Genomic DNA, 22,114 nt, shown 5'->3' on the forward strand with positions numbered 1-22,114 from the left:
CTTGAGTGCCACTGGACCACTACAGGCAAGGTGATCCCAGAGAGTACTTGGTGTAGCTTCTGGTAGGAAAGGGGAGGAGACTATGTAGGTGGACCCTCAAAGTACAGGAAGTCGCACAAGAGCTTAACAACAAGGAGTGGGAAACTGAGAGGACCAAGAATGGAGAAATACATAGAATAGAAATACGTGGAATACATTAAGATGCAATGTAACGCAAAGGTACACGTGGTGAAGGCTAACCAAGTTCTAACCAACGTGTTCAACAGAATTCTCACAGCGGATAAGATGCCTGAAGAATGGAGAGAAAGTGCTAGTTCCCGTTTTTAAGAACAAAAGCGATGTGCAGAGCTGTGGGAACTATAGGGCAAGAAAGATTTGGGAAGGACTAATGGAGGCTAGACTCAGGACAGAAGTACGTTTTTGTTAGCAACAATATGGTTTCATCACAATCAGCTTTATTGGCCAAGTGTGTAAAAACACACAAGGAAGAATACCACAGATGCAAATATTTGCCGTCAGGATGCTAATGGAAAAGTACAGAGGTCAGAAGGAGCTACATTGTGTCTTTTTCGATCTAGAGAAAGCCTACGACAGAGTACCAGGAGAGGAACTGTGGTACTGCATGGGCAAGTCCGTAATGGAAGAGAAGGATGTTAGAATACTACAGGACATGTACGAGAGTAGCGGAACGGTGGTGAGGTGTGTCGCAGGTGTGACAGAAAAAATTGAAGGTGCAATTGGGGACTGGATCAGGGACCGGCTCCAGGCCCCTTCCTGTTTGCAGTGGTCATGGAAAGGCTGACAGACGAGGTTAGACTGGAATCCCCTTGGACCGTGATGGTCGCAGATGACATTCGGATATGCAGTGAAAGCAGGGAGAAGGTGGAGGAACGCACTGGAAAGGAGAGGAATGAAGTTTACCCAAACTAAAACAGAATATGTGTGCGTGAAGGGGGAAGAGATAGCGAGGGTGGACGACTTCAAATACTTGGGGTCAACAATCCAGAGCAACGGTGAGTGTGGTAAAGGAAGTGAAGAAGCGGGTCCGAGCAGGTTGGAACAGCTGGCGGAAGGTGACAGAAGAGTCTCCGCGAGGATGAAGGGCAAAGTTCATAAAAGGGTGGTGAGGCCGGCCATGATGGACGGATTACAGACGGTGGCGCTGAAGGGACGACGGGAAGCAGAACTGAAGATGCTGAGGTTCTCGCTTGGAGTGAGCAGGTTGGATAGGATTAGAAATGAGCTCCCGAGAGGGAGGGACAGCCAAAGTTGGATGTTTTGGAGATGTCCAGCGGCGTGACAGTGAGTCTACTCGTAGAAGGCCGCTGAGAAAAGAGCTGCCAGGCAAACGAGCGAGACAAAGACCAAAAAGAAGGTGGATGGATGTTGTGATGGAAGACATGAGGGCAGAGGAAGATGCAGGAGATAAGCTAGGTGCACATGGACAACGATGACGCGCTGTGGCCACCCCTCACGGGACAAGCCGAAAGGAAAAAAAAGAAGAAAAATAACATAATAACGGCAATGACAATCCCATCTCAAATTTACAATAAACTCCTATTCTGTCAACTGTCTTTTGTATACTAAGGACACTTACTGTCCCCTATTTACTACGTGTGTCTTTATCGCTCAATCTTTCAATCCGAAGAATAAACAATCATGAAATACAGTAGAGTGGAGTATTTCTAAGGCAACATCCGGCTGTGGGCTCGCCTGCCGTTGTGCGCATGCGCAGCATCTCCGTTTCGGGTGGGAGCGTTAGCATTAGCAGAGTGTGCGCGAAGCAAGCAAACCGGAGTGTAATGGCGGCCTCGGTGTTGTTGGGTTCCGCGGACAACACCGGAATCAGCTTCACGGGCGGCGGTGCCGGCGCGGGAAACAACGTCCTCGTCGCCGGGAACAACGGCCTGGCTGCGTCGGCGGCGGGCCCGGTGCCGTGGAACCGCTCTTTGGACCGGGCTCTTGACGAAGCCTCGGCCACTGGGTGCCTGAACCTCAGCGGCAGGAAGCTCAAAGAGTTCCCCCGAGGCGCCGCCAACCACGACCTGACCGACACCACCCGGGCAGGTCAGTCCAACACCCCCCCCCCCCCCCCCCCGAATCCCGGCGTGGCCACTGAGCCCTGGCTCGAGCCATTGAGCCCCTGTGGTCCCTTTTGGCGGAAGAAAGCGCCACTTGCGAGCAACTTGAAACCACCGTCAAGTGTCGCTCTTCTCTTGTCGGGCTGCGCGATCACAACATGTTGCTTCAGCCGCCGCGAGCGCACCAGATCCGAGTCCCAAAGTCGCTCATGAGGACGTTTCGGGCTCATCTCGTCGCCGTTCAGTGTTCGTCGAATTTGCGCGATAACGATAACGCGAGCTTTCGTCCACTTGATGACACCTTGGAGTTTGTCAACTTTGTCGAAGCTAGCGCGTTAGCCCACATAGCATCCCGCAAATCAGCCGCGTTCATGTTCAACGACTCATTCGAACGTCATTGACGAAGTTATTACATCGTTAGTAGCGCAATTGGGAGAAGCTTCATTGTGCGGAACAATACACTTTCGAGTAATCGATACGTTGTCATTGAATCGATCGCTCATTAAAACGGGCAACTCCTTTGATGACCGATGATTTATGTAGAGCTGTTCTTTAAATTGAATGGTCGAAATCGTCGGACTTCAATCTTAAACCGTATCTATAGGCAGAATGACGCGAACTTTTTTGTGTTGACTTTAGAAACTAATGATCAACGTTTTTGGACATTTTCGGATCCCACTTCCACACCAAAGCAAAATTAAAATGTCAATTCACCTCTCAATTTGATATGATTTTCTTGTTTTTGAATAAAAGGTTAAAGCCTGATCCAATACATTGATTAATCGGAAAAAATAATCAACAGATTAAGGGATTGTTTAAAAACATGTTGATTGTGGCCCTTGTTACATGTTATCCTAAATGGTACAGAGCAGCGCTGTGTGTGTTATGTATCTATTCCATATATATTACATACGCTTGGACTGCAGTGCATGTCAAGTATACAAGGAATATGCACAGTACATGGGATGAACATATTTACGGTACCGTATTAGTACATCTACTAAAGTGCACGTATATAATGTGCGTGTATGATGTGTGGACTCTTGTACTGCGTGCGTGCAGTCCCAGGCTGCAGCTAACCATTATTTTAACCATGAACTATCAATGAGTCGGATAAAACAAATCATTTTCTGCCGTTTATTAAAAATGGGACATTATTTCAAATTGACAAAAACAACAAAGCTCATCATTCTGCAAACGCCCGAGGATTTGGACGATTTGAAGTTCAATGAGGTCTCTTACTGAGCAATGGAAAAAAAAATGCAAGTCGCAGGGCCACAAGAGTTGAGAACCGGTGCCAGTCCAAACGATTCATCAAAATAGTTTTGGATCAATTTGATAATCAAGTAGTGGTTGTGAGTCAATGAATCGTTGCAAAGTTCATATCGTGCGCGTATGTAAATGTCGATTGAGCGCATGCAATGCATTTCGTCGAGATGACAGCGCCGCCATGGTCGTGAATATCCTGTCGTGCTCTTCGGGGCTCTTGATTGGGTGACAAGTGTCCAAATAGGCACACAGACGACCCATTGTTGGGATTCTATTTTCAGGCCCAGTCACATGTTTTCTTATTGTATGAACACACACACTGTTTGTTATTTGAACGTCAGAAGATGATCGGAATTGAGGTTCTCGTGCCGTACTCCTAATACTGTGCGCGCGCATGCAGACTTATCTCGGAACCGGCTGTCGGATCTTCCGGTGGAGGTGTGTCTCCTGGTGTCGCTGGAGAGTTTGAACGTCTACCAGAATTGTTTGAGGTCTCTACCTGATCACATGATCAACCTGCAGGCACTCACGTACCTGAACCTCAGGTAACGCTCGCACACACACACACACACACACACAGACTCTGCATGTGCATCTCTCACCACCGCCTCCCACGGTGGGCGGGTCAGCCGCAACCAGCTGTCTGCGCTGCCGGTGGTGTTGTGCAGTCTCCCGCTGAAGGTTCTGATCGCGTGCAACAACAAGCTGGCGGCTCTGCCTCAGGAAGTGGGTCAGCTGAGGCACCTGACGGAGCTGGTAGGTCGTAACGCGCCGTCGTCGCCGACCCACGCGTGGTGTGACGCAGACGCAGGCGATTGATCGGTGCCGCCGCCTCCCCGCAGGATGTTAGCTGTAACGAGATCAGGACGCTGCCTTCTCAGGTGGGCCAGCTGGAGGCGCTAAGAGACCTAAACATCAGGAGGAACCACCTGGTTGCACTTCCTCCAGGTATACAGGACGTGCGTACCAATCACGTCGAACAATAAGTGGAGGACTGCGCACAGGCCTCTTTGACGTGTTCCACTCCCGGTCAGGGCAAAACATCGCTTTGGGTGCGATTTCACATGACAGTTGACGTCCTTGTACATTGTGAAACATAATAACATCAAATTGAATTGGAATAATTAAGTGGACACTCTAAATTGCCCCGTCTGTGTGATCGTGAGTGCAGCTGTTTGTCTCCATGTGCCCTGCGATTGGCTGGCAACCAGTTCGGGGTGTACCCCGCCGTGTACCCCGTTGACAGCTGGGATAGGCTCCGGCACTCTCCGCGACCCTCGTGAGAATAAGTAGCTAAGAAAATGGATGGATGAATTGGAATACGTTTGGTTTAGCTTTTTTGTTACGCTGCTGGCGGTCGCAAAGAAGTAACTTTTCACCAGTAAGTTTGTTTCAGCTTAACCTTCATAGTTAATTATTGTATCATTATCGCATGGTTTTTACATAACAATATATGTATGGTTACCATAGTTTTTGCCCTGACCAGAAGTCAGAGCCTGTTGACCGTGGCGGAACCAATGATGGATGCAGAGTGCGCAGTCCACTTTTTATTCAACGGCATTGATGCGTACAAACAAAACCACATAATCCTTTGTTTTCTTCATTTTTGTTAAAAATCCAGAATCAGTTAGTATTCGTTTCTTTTAAAAGTTGGTTTGCTACCTTTGTTTTGTTTATTTTTTTCTTTGATTTTGTGAGTTCCATCACTTTGCGTTTTTGCTTTTATAAAATGAGGTTGACGTCAGATGTCTGAAAAAGGGTCACAATAAGTCACCTTTAATGAGCCAAGGAACGTTTTTGACGAAGTCAGCGGTCAATGCAGGGAAAGAGGCAATTTGGATATTACGTGGAAGTCAAGATGAGGGAGTTGCTTTCCGCAGATAGCGATCAGATCAGGATTGTGTTGTTTTTTTTTTTTTTTTTTTTTTGCTGTTAACCTTTGTAAATGGGGAATGCCGTTTGGGAAAACTTCATCATTTCATTAAGTTTTCTTTTGATTTTATTCTTTTCCATTGCAGTTTTGGTTCTCATCGAACGTAGTAATCTTGACAAACACACACACCTTGAGCCGTTGTTTACATGCGTTTCAGAGCTGGCCGAGCTGCCTCTGGTGCGTTTGGACTTCTCGTGCAACAAGGTGACGTCCATCCCGCTGTGCTACACGCGGCTGTCGCAGCTGCACACCATGGTGCTGGACAACAACCCGCTGCACACGCCGCCCGCTCAGGTAGGCCTGGGGGGAAACCCAGAAAGCACAACTGAGCAATTTGGGAGCCACATCCAGTGCTGTTTTTTTAAAGCCACAATTGACTTTAAGTTCCTGCAAAGAAACTGGCGATCTACTTTGCGTCTGCCTGTAGTTTTGAGTTCATTTTTTATTTTGTTAGTTAGCTGGGATATGCGCCGGCACTTTCGCGACCCTTGTGAGGATAAGCGGCTCGAAAAACGGATGGCTGCAAGAAAGGGTATTTGACTATCTTCAGGTTGCAAACTTTTGAGCCGACATTGGTGCTTCCGAGAGTCGATATTTTGCCGAGCTCACCTGATGACGAAAATACGTGAGAAAAAGAGCGTGAGAGGGACTGTGCGATGCCTAGAAAGAGTACCACAGATGCATTATTTGCCTTGAGGATGCTCGTGGAAAAGTACAGAGAAGGTCAGAAGGAGCTACATTGTGTTTTTGTAGACCTAGACAAAGCCGATGACAGAGTACCAAGAGAGGAACTGTGGTACTACATGCGCAAGTCTGGTGTGGTGGAGAAATGTGTTAGAATAGTACAGGACGTGTATGAGGCCAGCAGAACAGCGGTGAGATGTGCCTTAGGTGTGACAGAGGAATTTAAGGTGGAGGTGGGACTGCATCAGGGATCAGCTCTGAGCCCCTTCCTGTTTGCAGTGGTAATGGATAGGCTGACAGATGAGGTTAGACTGGAATCCCCTTGGACCATCGTGATGTTCGCAGATGATATCGTGATATGCAGTGAAAGCAGGGAGCATGCAGAGGAACAATTGGAAAGATGGAGACATGCACCGGAAAGGAGAGGAATGAAGATTAGCCGAAGTAAAACAGAATATATGTGCGTGAATGAGAAAAGTGGAGGGGGAAGAGTGAGGCTACGGGGAGAAGAGATAGCGAGGGTGGACGACTTCAAATACTTGGCATCAATAACAAAGAGCAACGGTGAGTGTGGTAAGGAAGTGAAGAAACGGGTACAAGCGGGATGGAACAGTTGGCGGAAGGTGTCTGCTGTTTTATGTGACAGAAGAGTTTTTGCTAGGGTGGGTTGGGTCACAATTAATTGCTCAAGTTATTAATTCATCCGTTGTGAATCATATTGTCATTGGTTATCAATAATTTTATGTTGTGTAGATTTGCATAAAGGGCAAAGTTCACATCTTCAAGTTCCTCAATATGGAGGCCACTAAGATGACCCCTGACCTCCCAGAATACGACAGACAACCTTTAAACTTCGGCTCCTGGTCTGAACTGTTGACGCACGCACACATGAAGACTTCCTGTGGGCGCCGCTAAAGAATCTCATTTGCTGCTGCTCTGTGTACGCTTGCGTTAGTGTTGATGAGCTGTACCCCGGTCGGCAGTACGGAGCGTTGGATTCGGGCTTCAACAGCGTGGACAGTGGAGACAAAAGATGGTCAGGAAACGAGGTGAGAAGCTTCCCCACACAATCGTATTCAAGAGCTCAAAGTGTTTTTATTTTATGGTGAGTACACTGTACAGTAATCCCTCGTTAATTTGTAGCAGAACCACCCGCAAAAAGTGAACCCCCCCCCCCAAGTAGTGGGGGATGTACGTGTAGTACATTTATAATATGAATTATAAAACACTTAGCGTATTATATTACTGTGTAGTTACCATTCATCACTGGGAGACTTCTGCTGGAGCCGCCGTGTGGGTACCAGAATATTTAATCAAAATAGCGCAGCATTTACACTTTGCGTACTTGAGACAAAAATTACAACACTACAAGTGTCTTGTTAAACGATAACAATAAAATTACATTTTTATTGCAGTACAGAAAGTCACAAACAAAGCAAATGCGTGGTGTCTTGGGGGGGGGGGGCGATGGACTGAAGCCGCAATAGGTGAAGTGCGAAGTAGCGAGGGATTACTGTACTATGACATCATAAAAAGGGGGAGACGTGACGCTTGTATGACATCACAATCGGCTCACGTGGTCCGCACGCTTCCTTCCCAAGGAGTCATCTGAGGTTTCTGCTCGCTTCCCGGACGTCCACAAAGAGTGGAAGCGTGCGGGCGCCGCGGGGCCCCCCCTGCTGGCCAATGGAACACGTGAGTGCGCCCGTGCGTTAATTGAGCCGCGAGGCACGCCGCCGGCGAGTGACGCACGTGCCTCGGTGCAGACGAGCTGGAGCAGATCGACTTCATCGACGGCGTTGGCGAGGAGGAAGAGGAGGAGAAGAAGAGCGTGGGGGGAGGAGGAGGAGGAGGAGGAGCGGGAGACCGGGCCAGCCTCAGCTCGCAGTTCATGGCCTACATCGAGAGGCGCATCAGCAACACGGTACGGCGCATCCTTTGCACTTTTGCGCTTTTCCTCCTGTGCCCGGCCGGGTTTAGCGTTTCCTGGATCGCTAATGTTTTCCTAAATTCTTTTTTGATGTCATTTGTTGGATTTTCTTTTTCTACATTTTTGTCACTTTCATTATTTTCTTTTCATTTGTTTTTGTTCTGTTGTTTGTCGTATTGTTCATTTCTTTTTGTCAGTTTTTTGTATTGAATTTGTTTTTCAATTGTTAGATTTTAACCATTTGTTGGCTTTTCATTCGATTATTCGTTGGATTTTGCTTTTTTGGTATTTCCTTTTATTTATTTTTTTTTTTTTGAATGTGTTAATTTTTCATGTGATTCTTTTTGCTTCCTTGTCTGTTTTTGTCTTTTTTTTTTTTTTTTTTTTTTTTCTTCCCTCCCCCCAGGCTTCTCCGGGTAAAGCCGGTCTATCCAGACGAGACGACTCAAGACAGAGACAGAGCAGGTTGTCATTGGCGCACACATGCAAGGCTGCCTCTGCTTGGTGACTATTGTGGCTTAAGGACCTAACCCTGTCCTTCCCGTCTGTCTGGCAGGAGCGTTTTGGACGGTGCCACGGCGCCACCCAGCAGTCAGATTCAGGTAAGGGCGCGTCATCGAGCGAAGGCCTGTACCTGACCGTCTGTGTGTGTCTGGCTCAGCGAGGTGTGGAGAGGGTGAGGCGAGAGGCTCAGCTAGCCGCCCTCAGGTACGATGAGGAGAGACACCAGATGCGCCCCCTGCAGGGAGACGCCAAGGTACCTACCGGCGACCGAGCGCACGCCAGCTTTTCATCACAGCCATTCGGCAGCATTGTAGAAGATGCTATGAAGTACGTTTTTGCAATAACATTTCACAGGGCTGAGAAATCTTTTTTTTTTTTGGGCGGGGGGGGGGGCTGCAAGATTTAAAAAAAAAAAAAACAACATTTGTTTTATTTTTGGTGGGCCTTTGTATTTGAAAGAATGTCCTTCCTGATGTGCCCTGCTTCCATGAGCAACGTGGCTTCCGTGAGCTTAGTCATTTGCTGGCTGTATTTAGCCACTCGGACACGCCCCCCCAGCGTCAAAACATAAGCTTTTCGTATTAATTGCCGTAATTGTGTTCGACGTTCACGCAACGTTAAAACCTTTGCTGCGAAGTGGGAGGAATTATTTGGCACAAGTGGCTTTTTTGTCACCGGTATGTGTGGAAAGAGTTCTCTTCATCCATGCATCATTTTGGAAATGTTCATTCACCAAGGTTGTTTCGGATCCATCTTTCGTCTCCCCTCCCCCAAGAGGACTCAAGTAGCGCTCCAACTAACCAATATTTTACTAATAGATTCAGCTGTAAATGACATTTTCTGATGAATCAGTTGATTTCTATATGGCGATTCATAAACAGGACGTCCTTTCAAATTGATAGTGAAGAAGTTGCAAACTTGACTTGAGGATAAGCAGATGTCCAAATTGTCTCATTTTAATTTGGGGGGAAAAAAAACAAACCAAAGATAATCAGTCTGCTTACATGGAGGACTTCAGAAATGGGAAAATATTTCCTGTTCAAAGGCTGAAATTCTGAGGATTTGGAGCAGGAAAGTTAAACAAGGGCTGCAGAATAGTTTGGAAATCTTTAGTCATTCGTTGTCAGTCAATTGATTCATCGCTGCACCAGAAATCTACCATTTCTCTGGAAAGCGTACAAAGTACTTGCTGCCGGAAAAGCTTTTCATCCAAAATATGAATATGACGGCAAAACAAGGGAGACGTCGTTTTGCGGCCTGGCCCGATGGTGTCGCGTGATTGGTGCTCTGCAGAAGTCAAAGTTCGCCAACTCCGATCGTGTACGTCTTTTGTATGCGGAGTTAGAACCGGGCCGGTCTGGGCAAGGGTTAGGGTTGCGTCAAGCGCTCACGTGTGTGCGTGCGTGCGTGCGTGCGTGTGTGTGTGTGTGTGTGCACAGAAGATCTACCCCTTCCGACACTCGACCCACACTGATGACTCTGCCCTCTTCATGGTAAGACTCGTCCACAACTTCAACTTCATTGAATTTGCAGAGTGACACGCGGCTGCCATCTTTGTGGAATTCGCGGGGGTTAAAAAAAAAAAATAAAAAAATATGGAAGGAGCACTTGAAACGCCCCAAAAACATTCATGATTGATGATGGCCATACATGAAGTATTGGCCTGGCCTTTTCACCAATAATCTAAATCTAATCTAAGCGGTGTTTTGTAGGGAAAGCGACACAGTTTGAAACGTCACGCGTTTCACTGACGCGTCCACTTAGGGAAACCCACCCTGGGGATTTCGAGCCCCTATGAGCTTGATATTGTTGCCTGAATAACAATGATAAGAACAATTGAGCATTATTCCTCGTGTTAATAAAATGTTATTTTTATTGCATTCATTTCCAGCAAACAATATGGAAACCGTTTTTAGTATCGGATATTTTTTTTTAAATAAGAATAAATGAAAAATAGAGAAATATACCCAACAATTTTGATTTTAGCAAGGAAAAACCTGACAAATATGCTGTGACAGAAAGCAAACACGAAGCGCGAGTGCAACTTTCAAGTGGAAGCAAATACATCAAGGATGATGATGATAATAATAATAATAGATGTTGCGTTTCATTGGGAAATCCCCGTCGTCAATGTGGTGAATGGCCAGGGACGGGAACCGCTTGCTCGTCTTCAGTCATGGTCGCGAGCTGGACCTCCAACTCGGTAGTTACGATTTCCCACGCTTTTGCGGTAATGCGCTACAAAATAAAAGCCTCGCAACTAATATGTGTGATGTCAATGCCGTTTTATTTTGAAGTTGGCCCTTGCATCTGGTGTGCAGCATGTTACCGTAGTGCGCCATATTAGCGATGCCACTGGCGGCTCTCTTATTTTATTGATACTTGAGTTTGTTTTTTCATGCAGCAATTGCATGAGGTGGTGTGTGCAGTACTTTGACCTGCTCCTGTTATATTTGCTGCCATTTTGACAGATTAGGCGTGTTACCTTAAACATAGAAGGCAGACACAACTCTGCTGCATTCTTGCTCAACTTCACTTGGGCTCAAAGAACAAGCTCCTCAGCTCCCACTTTTGCCGCGAGTTCTTTTCTCGGCGTGACCGACTCCACCTAGCGAATCAGGCCTGGCTGCTGTAGGATGCGACCGGCTCGCTTGCGCTTTAGTTCACGCCCTGGCGGTTGGTTGGCCGCGGCAGTGCCTGCATTTTAAGCGTAAAAATTGATGACACTCGCGTTATTTTAATGATCCTGATCATCGTTCAAATTTTCTGAATTGTGCAGCCAGAGTTGAGAGATATTGATCAGAAGTGATCACGTGAGACCACACAAAAAGGATTTATTTCCATTTCCTGCCCCTAACGCTAACACCGAACTGAAAATTTGTCGTCTCAGCAGGGCGAAGAGCGAGGCGGCCTTTTGCCGAGCGGTAAGATCGGACTCCCCTTGAAAAGCCTCGTCGTCGGTTCTCCGCTTCCATTGACTCCGCCTATTTTGTGTTGCCAGCCAATCCCAGCCACTCTGCCCCGCCGGACGCCGCTCCCTGTCGTGGCGCCGGCGTGCGCCCGGAGAGCTTCCTGTACCGCCTTGGTCAGCGCGAGGAAAAGAGGAGAGGTGAGTCGCCGTCGCCGCTACCCGCTAGTGAGGCCGAGCTGACCCGAACGCTCCCGCCGTCGTTCCCTAGGGGACCCCGCAGCCCCTCGGCAGCCGTGCGACGAGGCCCCGCCCCCGCCCGCGCCCGCCGAGATCGGACACGACGCTCAGCTGGCGGAGCGGCTCAGGAAGGTGGCGCGAATCCCCGTTGGCCCGTGCCCTCGGCGACCGCTCGCCAATTGGCGGCCATTTGCTCTGACGCGCGTTTGTGTCGTCAGGACATCGAGGCCCGGCTGAAGGTTTCGTTGCCTAGCGACCTGTGCGCGGCGCTCACCGACGGCGTGGTCCTTTGTCACCTGGCCAATCATGTGCGGCCGCGATCGGTACCCAGCATACACGTCCCCTCTCCCGCTGTGGTGAGTGTGCGTACTTGTGTGTGTGTGTGTGTGTGCGCTGCCGGTTGCTATGACGACCATCCTCTGTGTGCGTTTGCGTCCTCAGCCTAAACTGACCATGGCCAAATGTCGGCGGAACGTGGAGAACTTCCTGGAGGCGTGTCGCAGGATGGGCGTGTCTCAGGTGATGAACACCTTATGATGATGGCGACGACTCTCCGTCCTTCACTCGATTCTTTTCTACTAACGACTTTTTCTTTCTTTCTCTTTCATCTCCCTCCCCCCCTTCACGCGCGTGCAGGACGGTTGTCATTGCGACCAGCAACACACACTGGAGCGCGCGTGTATTCCGTCAGGGTGTTCTCATGACGCGATTGGTCGCTTTCCTCTCGTCTTTCGCTTGCTTTCATCCATCTTATCCATCCGAGCCGGGCATTGGGGGAAGGGTCCCGGGTTAGGCCAGTCTTTGAAGAACTTTCCCCAAAACTACCATGGCGAATAATATTGTTATATAATAGTTTCTAATGCCTCTGAAATTAAAATGAAAGGATCACCTTTAAAACCCCCCCAAAATAATTCCATTTTGTAGTTTTTGTCCTTTGAGATCGCCATTGTGGTTATTATTAGAATTGAGATTTAGATTGATAGATTGACATTGTTTTTCTCGTATCTCTATATGGATCCCGCTGGGTCTGAAATAAAAAGAGCTGCGAGACCAACCAATTGGAATCACTTTTAGAAGCCCAAACTGAATAAAAATGCTTCATGTAAACGCCTCAAGCATAAGCCAAATGGAATTTTATTCCTTTTGGCAAATCTGGATGTCACTTTGCAGTGATGTCATTGTTTGTTTTTATTTTAAAGTGCTTACAGTGTGTTGTTTTTATCAAGCGTTTTTTAAAAATCAAACATGAAAAATATCCCAACTACTGCACTGAACAAACGACGGAGCTTAGGGTTAGGGTTAACCCTAACCTTTCCGATGCCGACCTTAAGCTCCGCCCCCCCGAGGAACATGTATGAAGTGGATTCTCGATGGCGTCTTCCAGATAATTTTGGGGTATGTTTTTTTTGCCAAATGCGTCAGACTTGTCCAAGAGAGTTCTCCAGAGAGATCTCAACTACTTCACGTAAGAATATGTACACGGAATGAAGATTTTGGACAGAGCAGGACGCAATGTCCGAGTTACAGCCAAACGTTGGCGATCGATGCAAAAAATGTTGACACCTCACAAACTTCATATTGAAATCCAACAGGATAAAATAGTGGAATCGTACTGTGCATATAAAGCAGGGCGAGTACTTTTTACTCAGAAAGATCACCAGTAATATCATTGGAGTCTTTATAATTGATTTGACTTGGCTCGGAATGGAACCCAGTGCTCGGTCTTAAAAGTCCGATGTGACCCAAATAGGCAATTAGACATTTCTCTTGCGTGACGTGGCGCATTTACGTATGACTAACCCGACTCTTGGGCATAAAACATGACACTTCAAAGTGAAAGTTGTTCTCCTGGACTGATAATAATTCAATCAAACTCGGAGAAGATACTTCTCCTTCGCTTACCTTCCAACATACACCCCAGTGTTTGTTGATAATGTCCACATTTCGTTGTACGCGCGCTCTTCCGCGAGCCTTCATCCATCGTAGACACTTCCTCAACTGTGTTTTAGGCTTTGGAGAAAGAATCAAGCGAGTGGGCCCCTCGTAAGCTAGCGGGCTACATTTCATCAGAGTTGCACGTTCTCCGAGCCCACATGAGGACCATTTTGTTCGGAACGTGAACTTTTCCAAGCGCACGCTACCGACAACCAGCATTGCTTGTGGGACAACGTGGCGGCGAGAGGGGCGTGTCAAGACAATGCAGCTATCTGATTGGCTATTATTGTACGGTACGAGTGATTGACAGGTCGGAAAGGTCAATTGACGTGACGATGGTCGCGACGATGAGCGGGTGTCTTACGGCTGTAGCGCACATGATGTCGTCGTCGTCGTCGTCGCCCCCCCGCCCAATTGGCATAGATCATGAAACACATCAACAGTTGGCCAGACCTCTTCAGTCAGAATGACAAAAAAAAGTCTCACCGGAAATCTGGCTACTGCGCGGTTGGTCCGTCGAAGACGAGCCCTTCACCAGTCAACCAAATGTACGTCGTCAACTATCGGCTGACTATCGTTTGCCGCCGAGATTGTACTTGATGGACAGTTAACGTTCCCGTATGTCCAGCTCAGGTGCCGCCTTGGTGTGACCAATTTAGCTCTCTTCTCGGGTTAGTGACCATAAATAGTTAACGTCGCCACGTGTGTTAATTGGGGAATAACACAAACAACAATGTGGAGCGAAGCGCTGACATTTTAAATGACTTTCTGGTCAGTGGAGTGAGCGGTTTAGCTCCTGAACTCGTTAGGTCTTAGGCTAGTCGTTAGCGCACGAGCTCGTCAGTGAACTCAGAAGCACGACAAACGGTTGACCTTTTTTGAGTGCATGAACGTACACGTTTTATGAGGAACAAGGCTGTGGAATATCGCACGGAGCCAATGACGGCAAGAGTGTCAGCGTTCCACCGGCTCGCAGCCGTCCAACGATGCATGACCAATGAACATATATCGAGTCCGTAAAGCAGGGGTCTCGAACTCCTTTTTATCGTGGGCCACTTTTGTCGTGAGCGTTTCCCTCAGAGGGCCGTTATGACAATCTTTTGCCTCATCATATTTACAAACTACTTTTTGGAATGAGAAATCAAAGGTGTTGGGTTTTTTCATCTACTGTTGCTCGCAATATACCAATGTTATCATTTATAATGACAATTTGAAATTTTGCTAACGATTTTAACGTAAATCATGGAAATTGATACAGAGGATTTCCCTTCACGAGCTTCGTAAAATCCCGCGGAGGGCCGGATCTGGACCCCGGGCCTTGAGTTCGACACCTGTGCCGTAAAGACTATCGTGTCCGATTTGTTTGTTAAACGATTCAACGATGTTATAGCAATCATTGCGACGGGCTATTTGGCAGTCGATCCCATTCCGATTGAAGACCATTGGTGGCAACGGTTGCGGGCGCGTCAATCGCAGGGGGTGTCCAAGTCTAAACGTGAGCGACCAATCCCGTAATCCCATCCATTCCGGTTTGTCCTTTTGTTTGCATCATTCCAGTTGTGTTGATCAGCGTTTGCATTCTTTTGCTTTTTGGCCTTTGTCTTTGTGTGTGTGTGTGTGTGTGTGTGTCCAGAGCGACCTATGTCTCCCCCTTCACATCCTGGAGGAACAAGGGCTCCCCCAGGTGGCCACCACCATCAACGCACTTCTCCGCTTGGCCCCGCCCAGACACAGTGTCGCCACAACTACCGTGACGTCATCCGGAGCGTCTTCCGGCGTGTAATCGGCACGCCGCTGCATGCACCCATGAAGATCCGCCGACTTTAGACACGCCTGTTAGCATTTGCATCTTACAACATCAACAAACCTGAAACGTTGCAGAAGTTTGTCCATATATATATATATTATATTTAACTTAACACTCAAGCGTAAAACCTGTGTACAGGATATCACATAAGCAACAACATGACATCATGGAGGATACGATGTCACGTGATCTTATCTATAAGATACTATCATCTATATTTATTTTACCTGCTAACACTAATGATCGTTATCGGAAATTGAACGTTTGGTAGGAGTTAGTCTGGACAAAAAAATTAATAGCAAAGATTATTCAAGTTCTGGTCCGAACACTTAAGATATGTATTTTGATTGACACGAGATCATCTGTACGATGAATGGCCGGCACGGTAACTGACCGCTTTCCGCATCTGCCTCAGTCTTTGAAGGTCTGGCTATGTGGCGTTTGCTTGTTCTCCTCATGCCTCCGCGGCTTTTCTCCAAGAGGTCCGCTTGACTCCAGCATCCCCAAAACAGACATGCTAGCTTAATTGAAGACTCAAAATATCCACCAGGTGTGAATGTGAGTGCGAATGTTTATTTATTCCCGATTTTCCCCGCAAGTGGCTGGCGACCAGTTCCGGGTGTACCTTGCCATTTGCCCCACGTTAGCTAAAATGGGCTCCAGCACGCCCGTAACCCGCAAAAGGAGAATCGGTGTGGAAGATGGCTAGATGTATGATAATATTGCTATCAAAACCGTTAGGTTCAGTTAATGCAGCTAATGTGATATACGCAACTAACCAGACAAAAAACCTCAAAATGTATCGGAACTCTGAACTGATTGCTAATGTAACAACGTAGCTAACCCAAGGCATGCAATGCTAATGAAGCTATGCTAAAGATGCGGATCTGTCGCTTTGTTGTTTGTTGCTGTCACGTTTTTTATTTGTTTGTCTCATGATTTTGCACCTTCCCCCCACCCACCCATCTTGTTCACTTTGAATGTTCACCAAGGTGACCGATGACGCGATCCTGCGCCTCCTTGGCGATCAGGTGTTCAATGTGTTGGGCCTCCTGTTGCATTCTGGGACGTTTGGTTGATGAGACTGCAACCTGTTTGTGTACAAATGTATTATGTAAATAGAAAGTGTTTGTAGTAATGTATATAAAGATATAGAGAGTGCGGGTTTGCCAAGACAACTCTGCAACTTTCTCCCTACACGTGACGCAAAGTATTGGTGTTATTCTTACACCTGCTACAAAGTAAATGTGAGAAGTTTGTTCCTGCTACAATGGTCAGACTTCACTTCAAGCATATTTCTGTATTTGACTCATTTTCACTTTTCCTGTTTAAAAGAAAAACTTGCCTGTCAAATAAATGCAATTAGGATTGGAATATCCTTGTGGAGGTCTGATTATGTACGCAACTTAAGTTTTTATTTATTCCTCTAAGAACACAAAGGCATGCAAATAACTGAAATTAAATAAATAGGTAGCTCTTGTGATTAAAAACGGTTTAATTGAAATGTACAGTGTATCGGTTATTTAGATGGGTGAAATGCTCGTTCATTCAGTGTTTTTTTTTTAATCTTTTAACTTTAATTTTAAAACATGTATTTAAACGTTAAAGCCAACAAATGCAGTTTTTTTCCTGATTGTCTAACACAGTAGTTGCAATATATCAACTTACGACCTTTAACTGCCAACGTTTCGTTAGAGAAAAAAGTATAACTTTCAAACAGCTGTTGTTGTATTTTCAACCGTATGCTATCAATTATAACAGCGATGTAAGGTAGAACTCCAACTTTGACATACTTGGTAAAAAATAAATACTGTACGTCAATTGCATTTTGATCCGGCGCGCCGCGGCCACCCGTCTTTTCAATAATTTCCCACAAGTCTTAGCGCGCGCTCTTTTCGCCATATTTGAGCTCGTAGAGCAGGTAAGATCGTAAACATGAGTGAGAAAATGTGTAAAACTCTTCATAGACGTGACTTATTTCTCCTCACGATCGGTCGCCGTCGCATCCTTGAGTATTTTTTTCCATGGCGTGCCCACTCAAGTTTCTGTGGACTTGGTGATGGCTGAGATAGCGCTCGGATTCTCCTGCTAAATGCTAGCCGCGGTCAACTGCTTCCGTCTCGCCTGAACTCTTCGCGTCGAAGTCGGCGTTGGCTTCACGGCCGCGGATGCGTCTGGAGAACTTTAGCCTATTGCTTCTCTCGCCGGCGCGTTCTACATTTCAGCAATGGTGGAGCTAGAACGTGACAAATGGGTAGGGCTGGAAAATCACGATGGGTCTGATTATGTCTCCATCCGCGTATGGGTGAACTCGTTAATTGACTATTCCGCTTATCCTCACAAGGGTCACGGGCGTGCTGGCGCATGACCCGGTTATACTCAGGACAGAAGTGGAGTACATCGTCAACTGGTCGCCAGCCAATCACAGGACACAGATGAACAACCATTCAAACTGACATTCACGGGCAATTTAGAGTCTTTAACCTAACCTGCATGTTTTGGGGGGGGGGTTACGGGAGGAAAGAAAACTCACACAGGCACGGGGGAACATGCACAAGTCCACAGGCGGTGCTGGGATTTGAACCCTGGTCCTCAGAACGGTTCGGCTGATGTTCCGACCGGCCCTTCGCCGTGCAGACCTGGCATATGTTTCTGTTAGGTCCTGAAAGGGAAATGTGTTGAAATAAAAAATGAATTTCAGAACTTCCTCATTCAACTAAAATGATGCCAGATAGGACCAGAATGAAAAAAACAAAACTTCCACCACTCACCTGTCTAGACTACAATGATATTATTTGTGATCTTTCCAAGTGAAAAGTACTCACCAATTCCACAATTTAATCCTGTTGGATTTCAGTCGGAAGTTTGTGAGGCGTCAAACTTTCTTGCATCAATCGCCAACATTTTGCTGTAACTCTGACGTTGCGTCCTGCTCTGTCCAAAATTGTCATTCCGTGTACATTTCCCTGCGTAAACAAGTTGCGACCTCTCTGTAGAACACTCTTGGACAAGTCTGACGCATTTGGCAAAACCCTAACCACAATATTATCTGGAATACGCGATAGAGAATCGACTTCAAACGCGTTACGTTCAGTCGCCATTTTGGAAGATTGTGTGGCATGGCAACTGTTGCTAAGGGGGGTCGGAGCTGAAATCGCCAGTCGGAAAGGTCCGTTGTTCAAATCTCGACGTCAGCATGATGGCTTGTTGGCTATTACCAATATTGAAGTATACTTTTACACTTGAACCGTGTACATGAATTTGTGGTCTTTGGAGACTGCTTTGGTCATGTGCAGAATCAGGAGAGTTATTTTTTTTTTTTTTAAACAATGGATGTATCTGTTCATTGCATTTTTTTTTTTTTTTTTTTCTGAATGTCCAGGTAAGTGCTCCTGAGAAGACACTGCAAGATGCCAGGAAGGTGAGGCGAGTTTTGCAAAGACTTATTTGATTTGGACCACAGTGTTGCTCGTCACTGGGCCTCATTCAGCCAGCGTCGCCATTACGCCCCCTTAGAAATGCGCTCGAACGGTTGCTTTAAAAATGGCGGTTGGCCACGCAGACCCGCACTTGAGCGATGGGATATTTGGACGGCCTGAGGCCCGAGCCCGTTTTGCCGTTTCGTGCTGCACGTACACAATTGTGTGTTTCTTTCGGCTTGTCCCTTTCGGGGTCGCCGCAGCGTGTCATCTCAGATGAACGCACGTATGTTTGGCACAATTTTTGCGCCGGATGCCCTTCCTGACGCAACCTTTCTCAGGGAGTGGAGGCCCCAGTGGGATACGAACCCACAACCCCTGGTTTTCCAAACCAGTGCTCTAACCACTGAGCTACGGGGCCTCATGTACACAATATTGTACGTTTTCACGTTTCCCCCACCCTAAGAAGTGCGGCTATTTTTCGAGAGGCTCATTTGCTTCGTGTCAAGTGGCAACATTGAGCCCGCGAGCACGCACGGCCTGCGCGCACGCGTGTGGATGTGCTTTTTATCTATTATTTTATTTTTATTTTTTTAATTACATTGGGTCAAATTCATGCATGAAATGTGTACTGTCCGGCGCCTATCCGTCGTTTTGTCATACCACTTTGATGAGGATGTCGTCGCGTTATCGACGTGCCGGCGAGTGCTGATGTGTGTTTTGTGTGTGTAGACTGTGGAGCAAGGCCATCTTTACGGGCTACAAGCGCGGGCTCCGCAACCAGCGTGAGCACACGGCTCTGCTCAAGCTGGAAGGCTGCTACAGCCGCAACGAGGTCGACTTCTACCTGGGCAAGCGATGCGCCTACGTCTACAAGGCCAAAAAGTCAGTGCGCTTATCCAGTGGCTCCCTCGCGGCGTGCCGACGACACTGAGGGAACGCGCGCCGTTCATCCAAAATCTCCATGACGGAAATTGGTGTGTTTGCGTGCGTGACAGGAACACGGTGACGCCGGGCGGCAAGCCCAACAAGACGCGTGTGATTTGGGGCAAGGTGACGCGCGCCCACGGCAACAGCGGAATGGTGAGGGCGAAGTTCAGCAGCAACCTGCCCGCCAAAGCCATCGGACATCGCATCAGAGTGGTGAGTGCGCACGTGTGCCAGCGCGGCTCACTACATGAGAAAGTGCCGGAAAAGTGCATTTAGTTGTGTACTCCGCTGCCTGTTTAAACGCAGGGAAGAAGCGCTGTGGCGTGTTTGTGTGCCATGAGGACTGATAACCGTTGAGCCTTGCAGAACGTTAGTTACATGGCCTAATCTGTTCACACACACACACACACACAAAAAAGGATTCAGACGCGTAGTCGATCACAATCGACGCATTGGGCGCCCCGCAATGCACATTGGCGACGTGGAGTCGATTGATCGAAGCGCGCGATTATGACAGTAAAGCCGATCAGCACAAAATGCTCCTTTTCAGCCTCTACCGATCAAGCTGATCAGGTTGGTGGAAAGCGGGGCTCATCAACCCTTTTTGAGGCTGAGGGCTACGTGACTTGTTTGCAGCAAACTTCAGTCATAGTCCATTATACATACATAAAATATTTTCGTTTGAATTTTTTTATATGATGTGACATTCCAGGTATTTTAAAATTTTAAATCACATAGCCATGTCAGATTCAAAATCTAAAGCTGTGGTATTTCTCGAAGATGCCTTGCGGGCGCCTTAAATTGCGCTCGCGAACACCGCGTAGGTGTAAAGTGTCGACATCTGATAGATATCAAAACGGACACTTTGGCGGGGGGGGGGGGGGACTACTCAGTACTTTGTCACGGAGTATATTTGAGTGCTTTGTTTTCTTTTTCAAAAATTATCCCATAATGTCGGGAGGCGAGCGATCGATCCCGTCAGAAGCCAACAATCAGCTGAGCAACTTTTTCTTTGAAATTACAGAAAGATATTTTGGGACTTTTGTTTCCCTGTGAGCTTGTCGATATGTGAATGTTTTTATTGACGATTGTTGTGTGTATTGCTTTCCTCAGATGTTGTACCCTTCTCGAGTGTGAGCGAGGCTTACCGGCACCCAGCAGCTGATTTTTGTTTGTAAATAAACAATAAAAAGACGGACGCCTCCACAGACTGTCTGACTGTGTCGGGACGCTCTCCGCTGCAACGGCAGTTTCGCCAGTTGGGTTTGAAAATATCGAGCTTGTGACAATATGGATGTTGATCTTCACATTTGAAATAATCTTCAGGTTCATTTTTATACTTTGTTTAATTGGGATGGTACTCAAGTGGTTGAAATATTGTATTTTTATTTTATTTTTTGTCTTCTCGAGCGGGGAATCATCACTTAAAATCTCCACAACCTAAATGGTTAAAAAAAATAAAAATAAAGAAAGGCATTGGTCGTAAAGTATCACATAAGATGGTTAACATAAATGGCCTCTATGACAATTGATTTATTTTGTCAAAACTTGGCGACTTTTTCAAAATGGAAGCTCAATTGTCGTGGGGAGAAATGTAAAATTGGGCAAACCGGAAGTCATCAGTTGAAATGTAAGACGACGACGGAACCGGAATCCACTTTAGTGGTCGGGTATGTAACAACCCTCAATTGGTCTCCGGCGGTCGGTGCCGCAATCGTGTTGAGTGCTGACAAGAACGAAGAACAAAAGACATTCGACGAATGGGAACCCTTCCATCCATGCGTCACACTCGTGAATGAAGTCTGAATCGATTTCTTGCTGAGCTACGGACGAGACAAACAGTTTGTCGTCAGTGAGCGGGCCTGGCCCGGTTTGAGAGAATTCAGGCTTTGCTTTGCCAAGTAGTCCCCAGAAGAAGAGGCCCCGCTTGAGGGTGCTGATGTCTGACTGGACGAGCCGAACTTTGCGTGTGATTTTTTGGCATTTCTCATGTTGTGCGATGGACTTTCTTTTTCAAAACCAGTGCCTTTTTTTTTTTTTTTTTTTGTGTGCATCAAATGTGGACGGAGTAGAATGGCAAAAATGTATGCAACTTTTTTTGGGGGAGGGGGATTGCAGAATAACTTAAAAAGCAGCATGATGGTGAAAAATTGACAAATGTTTGACACGGACATGTTAAATGGTTAGTTTACCACAACGTGAGCTTCTGAGTCAACCCAGAAAAGCGTTCTCTTGCCATTTAGTCCGCAGATTGCGTTTCCTTGCTAGTCGTTGGGGAAATCCTTTCACCTCATTTTTTAATTAATTTTCAGTTCAGTTGAGCTTATCAGTGGTTATGACAAAGATGAAAATATTCCTCCATATGGCCATCGGAAACCACCTGTTTACTGGATTGGGACACACTCGACAACTATCTGGACGCGACCCCCAAATATTCTTGTTTAGTGTGACGAGGGAGCCATCCCAAAATCTGA

General features: G+C 46.9%; 2 protein-coding genes and 1 non-coding gene across 8 annotated transcripts; 2 read left to right on the forward strand and 1 right to left on the reverse strand.

Moving 5' to 3' along the window:
- The first annotated feature begins 74 nt into the window (after positions 1-74).
- Positions 75-16,665, forward strand: lrch3 (leucine-rich repeats and calponin homology (CH) domain containing 3). Of its 6 annotated transcripts, none has more exons than XM_061827494.1 (19): positions 75-2,067; positions 3,751-3,895; positions 3,980-4,106; positions 4,193-4,298; positions 5,441-5,577; positions 6,721-6,830; positions 6,923-7,016; positions 7,569-7,662; positions 7,734-7,891; positions 8,304-8,362; positions 8,454-8,499; positions 8,559-8,654; positions 9,841-9,894; positions 11,292-11,325; positions 11,403-11,510; positions 11,581-11,681; positions 11,768-11,905; positions 11,991-12,068; positions 15,118-16,665. In XM_061827494.1, exons 1-19 carry the CDS (start codon positions 1,728-1,730, stop codon positions 15,265-15,267), a joined length of 2,175 nt encoding a protein of 724 aa, XP_061683478.1. In that variant the 5' UTR covers positions 75-1,727; the 3' UTR covers positions 15,268-16,665. The 6 variants fall into 6 exon arrangements, with proteins under 6 accessions (XP_061683478.1, XP_061683481.1, XP_061683476.1 ...); XM_061827497.1 differs by having other exon boundaries at positions 11,295-11,325; XM_061827492.1 differs by having other exon boundaries at positions 12,186-15,260.
- Positions 16,666-17,100: 435 nt separating this feature from the next.
- Positions 17,101-20,848, forward strand: rpl35a (ribosomal protein L35a). Its single transcript, XM_061828224.1, has 5 exons — positions 17,101-17,212; positions 18,674-18,712; positions 19,443-19,595; positions 19,709-19,853; positions 20,754-20,848. The coding sequence occupies exons 2-5, from the start codon at positions 18,702-18,704 to the stop codon at positions 20,775-20,777; spliced, it is 333 nt and encodes a 110-aa protein (XP_061684208.1). The 5' UTR covers positions 17,101-17,212; positions 18,674-18,701; the 3' UTR covers positions 20,778-20,848.
- trnas-gga (transfer RNA serine (anticodon GGA)) lies at positions 19,059-19,131 on the reverse strand. The gene has a single exon. It is a non-coding gene; the product is annotated as a tRNA-Ser (tRNA).
- Positions 20,849-22,114: the final 1,266 nt, after the last annotated feature.

The sequence above is a fragment of the Syngnathoides biaculeatus genome, chromosome 8 (assembly GCF_019802595.1).
Source record: "Syngnathoides biaculeatus isolate LvHL_M chromosome 8, ASM1980259v1, whole genome shotgun sequence".
Lineage (NCBI taxonomy): Eukaryota > Metazoa > Chordata > Actinopteri > Syngnathiformes > Syngnathidae > Syngnathoides > Syngnathoides biaculeatus.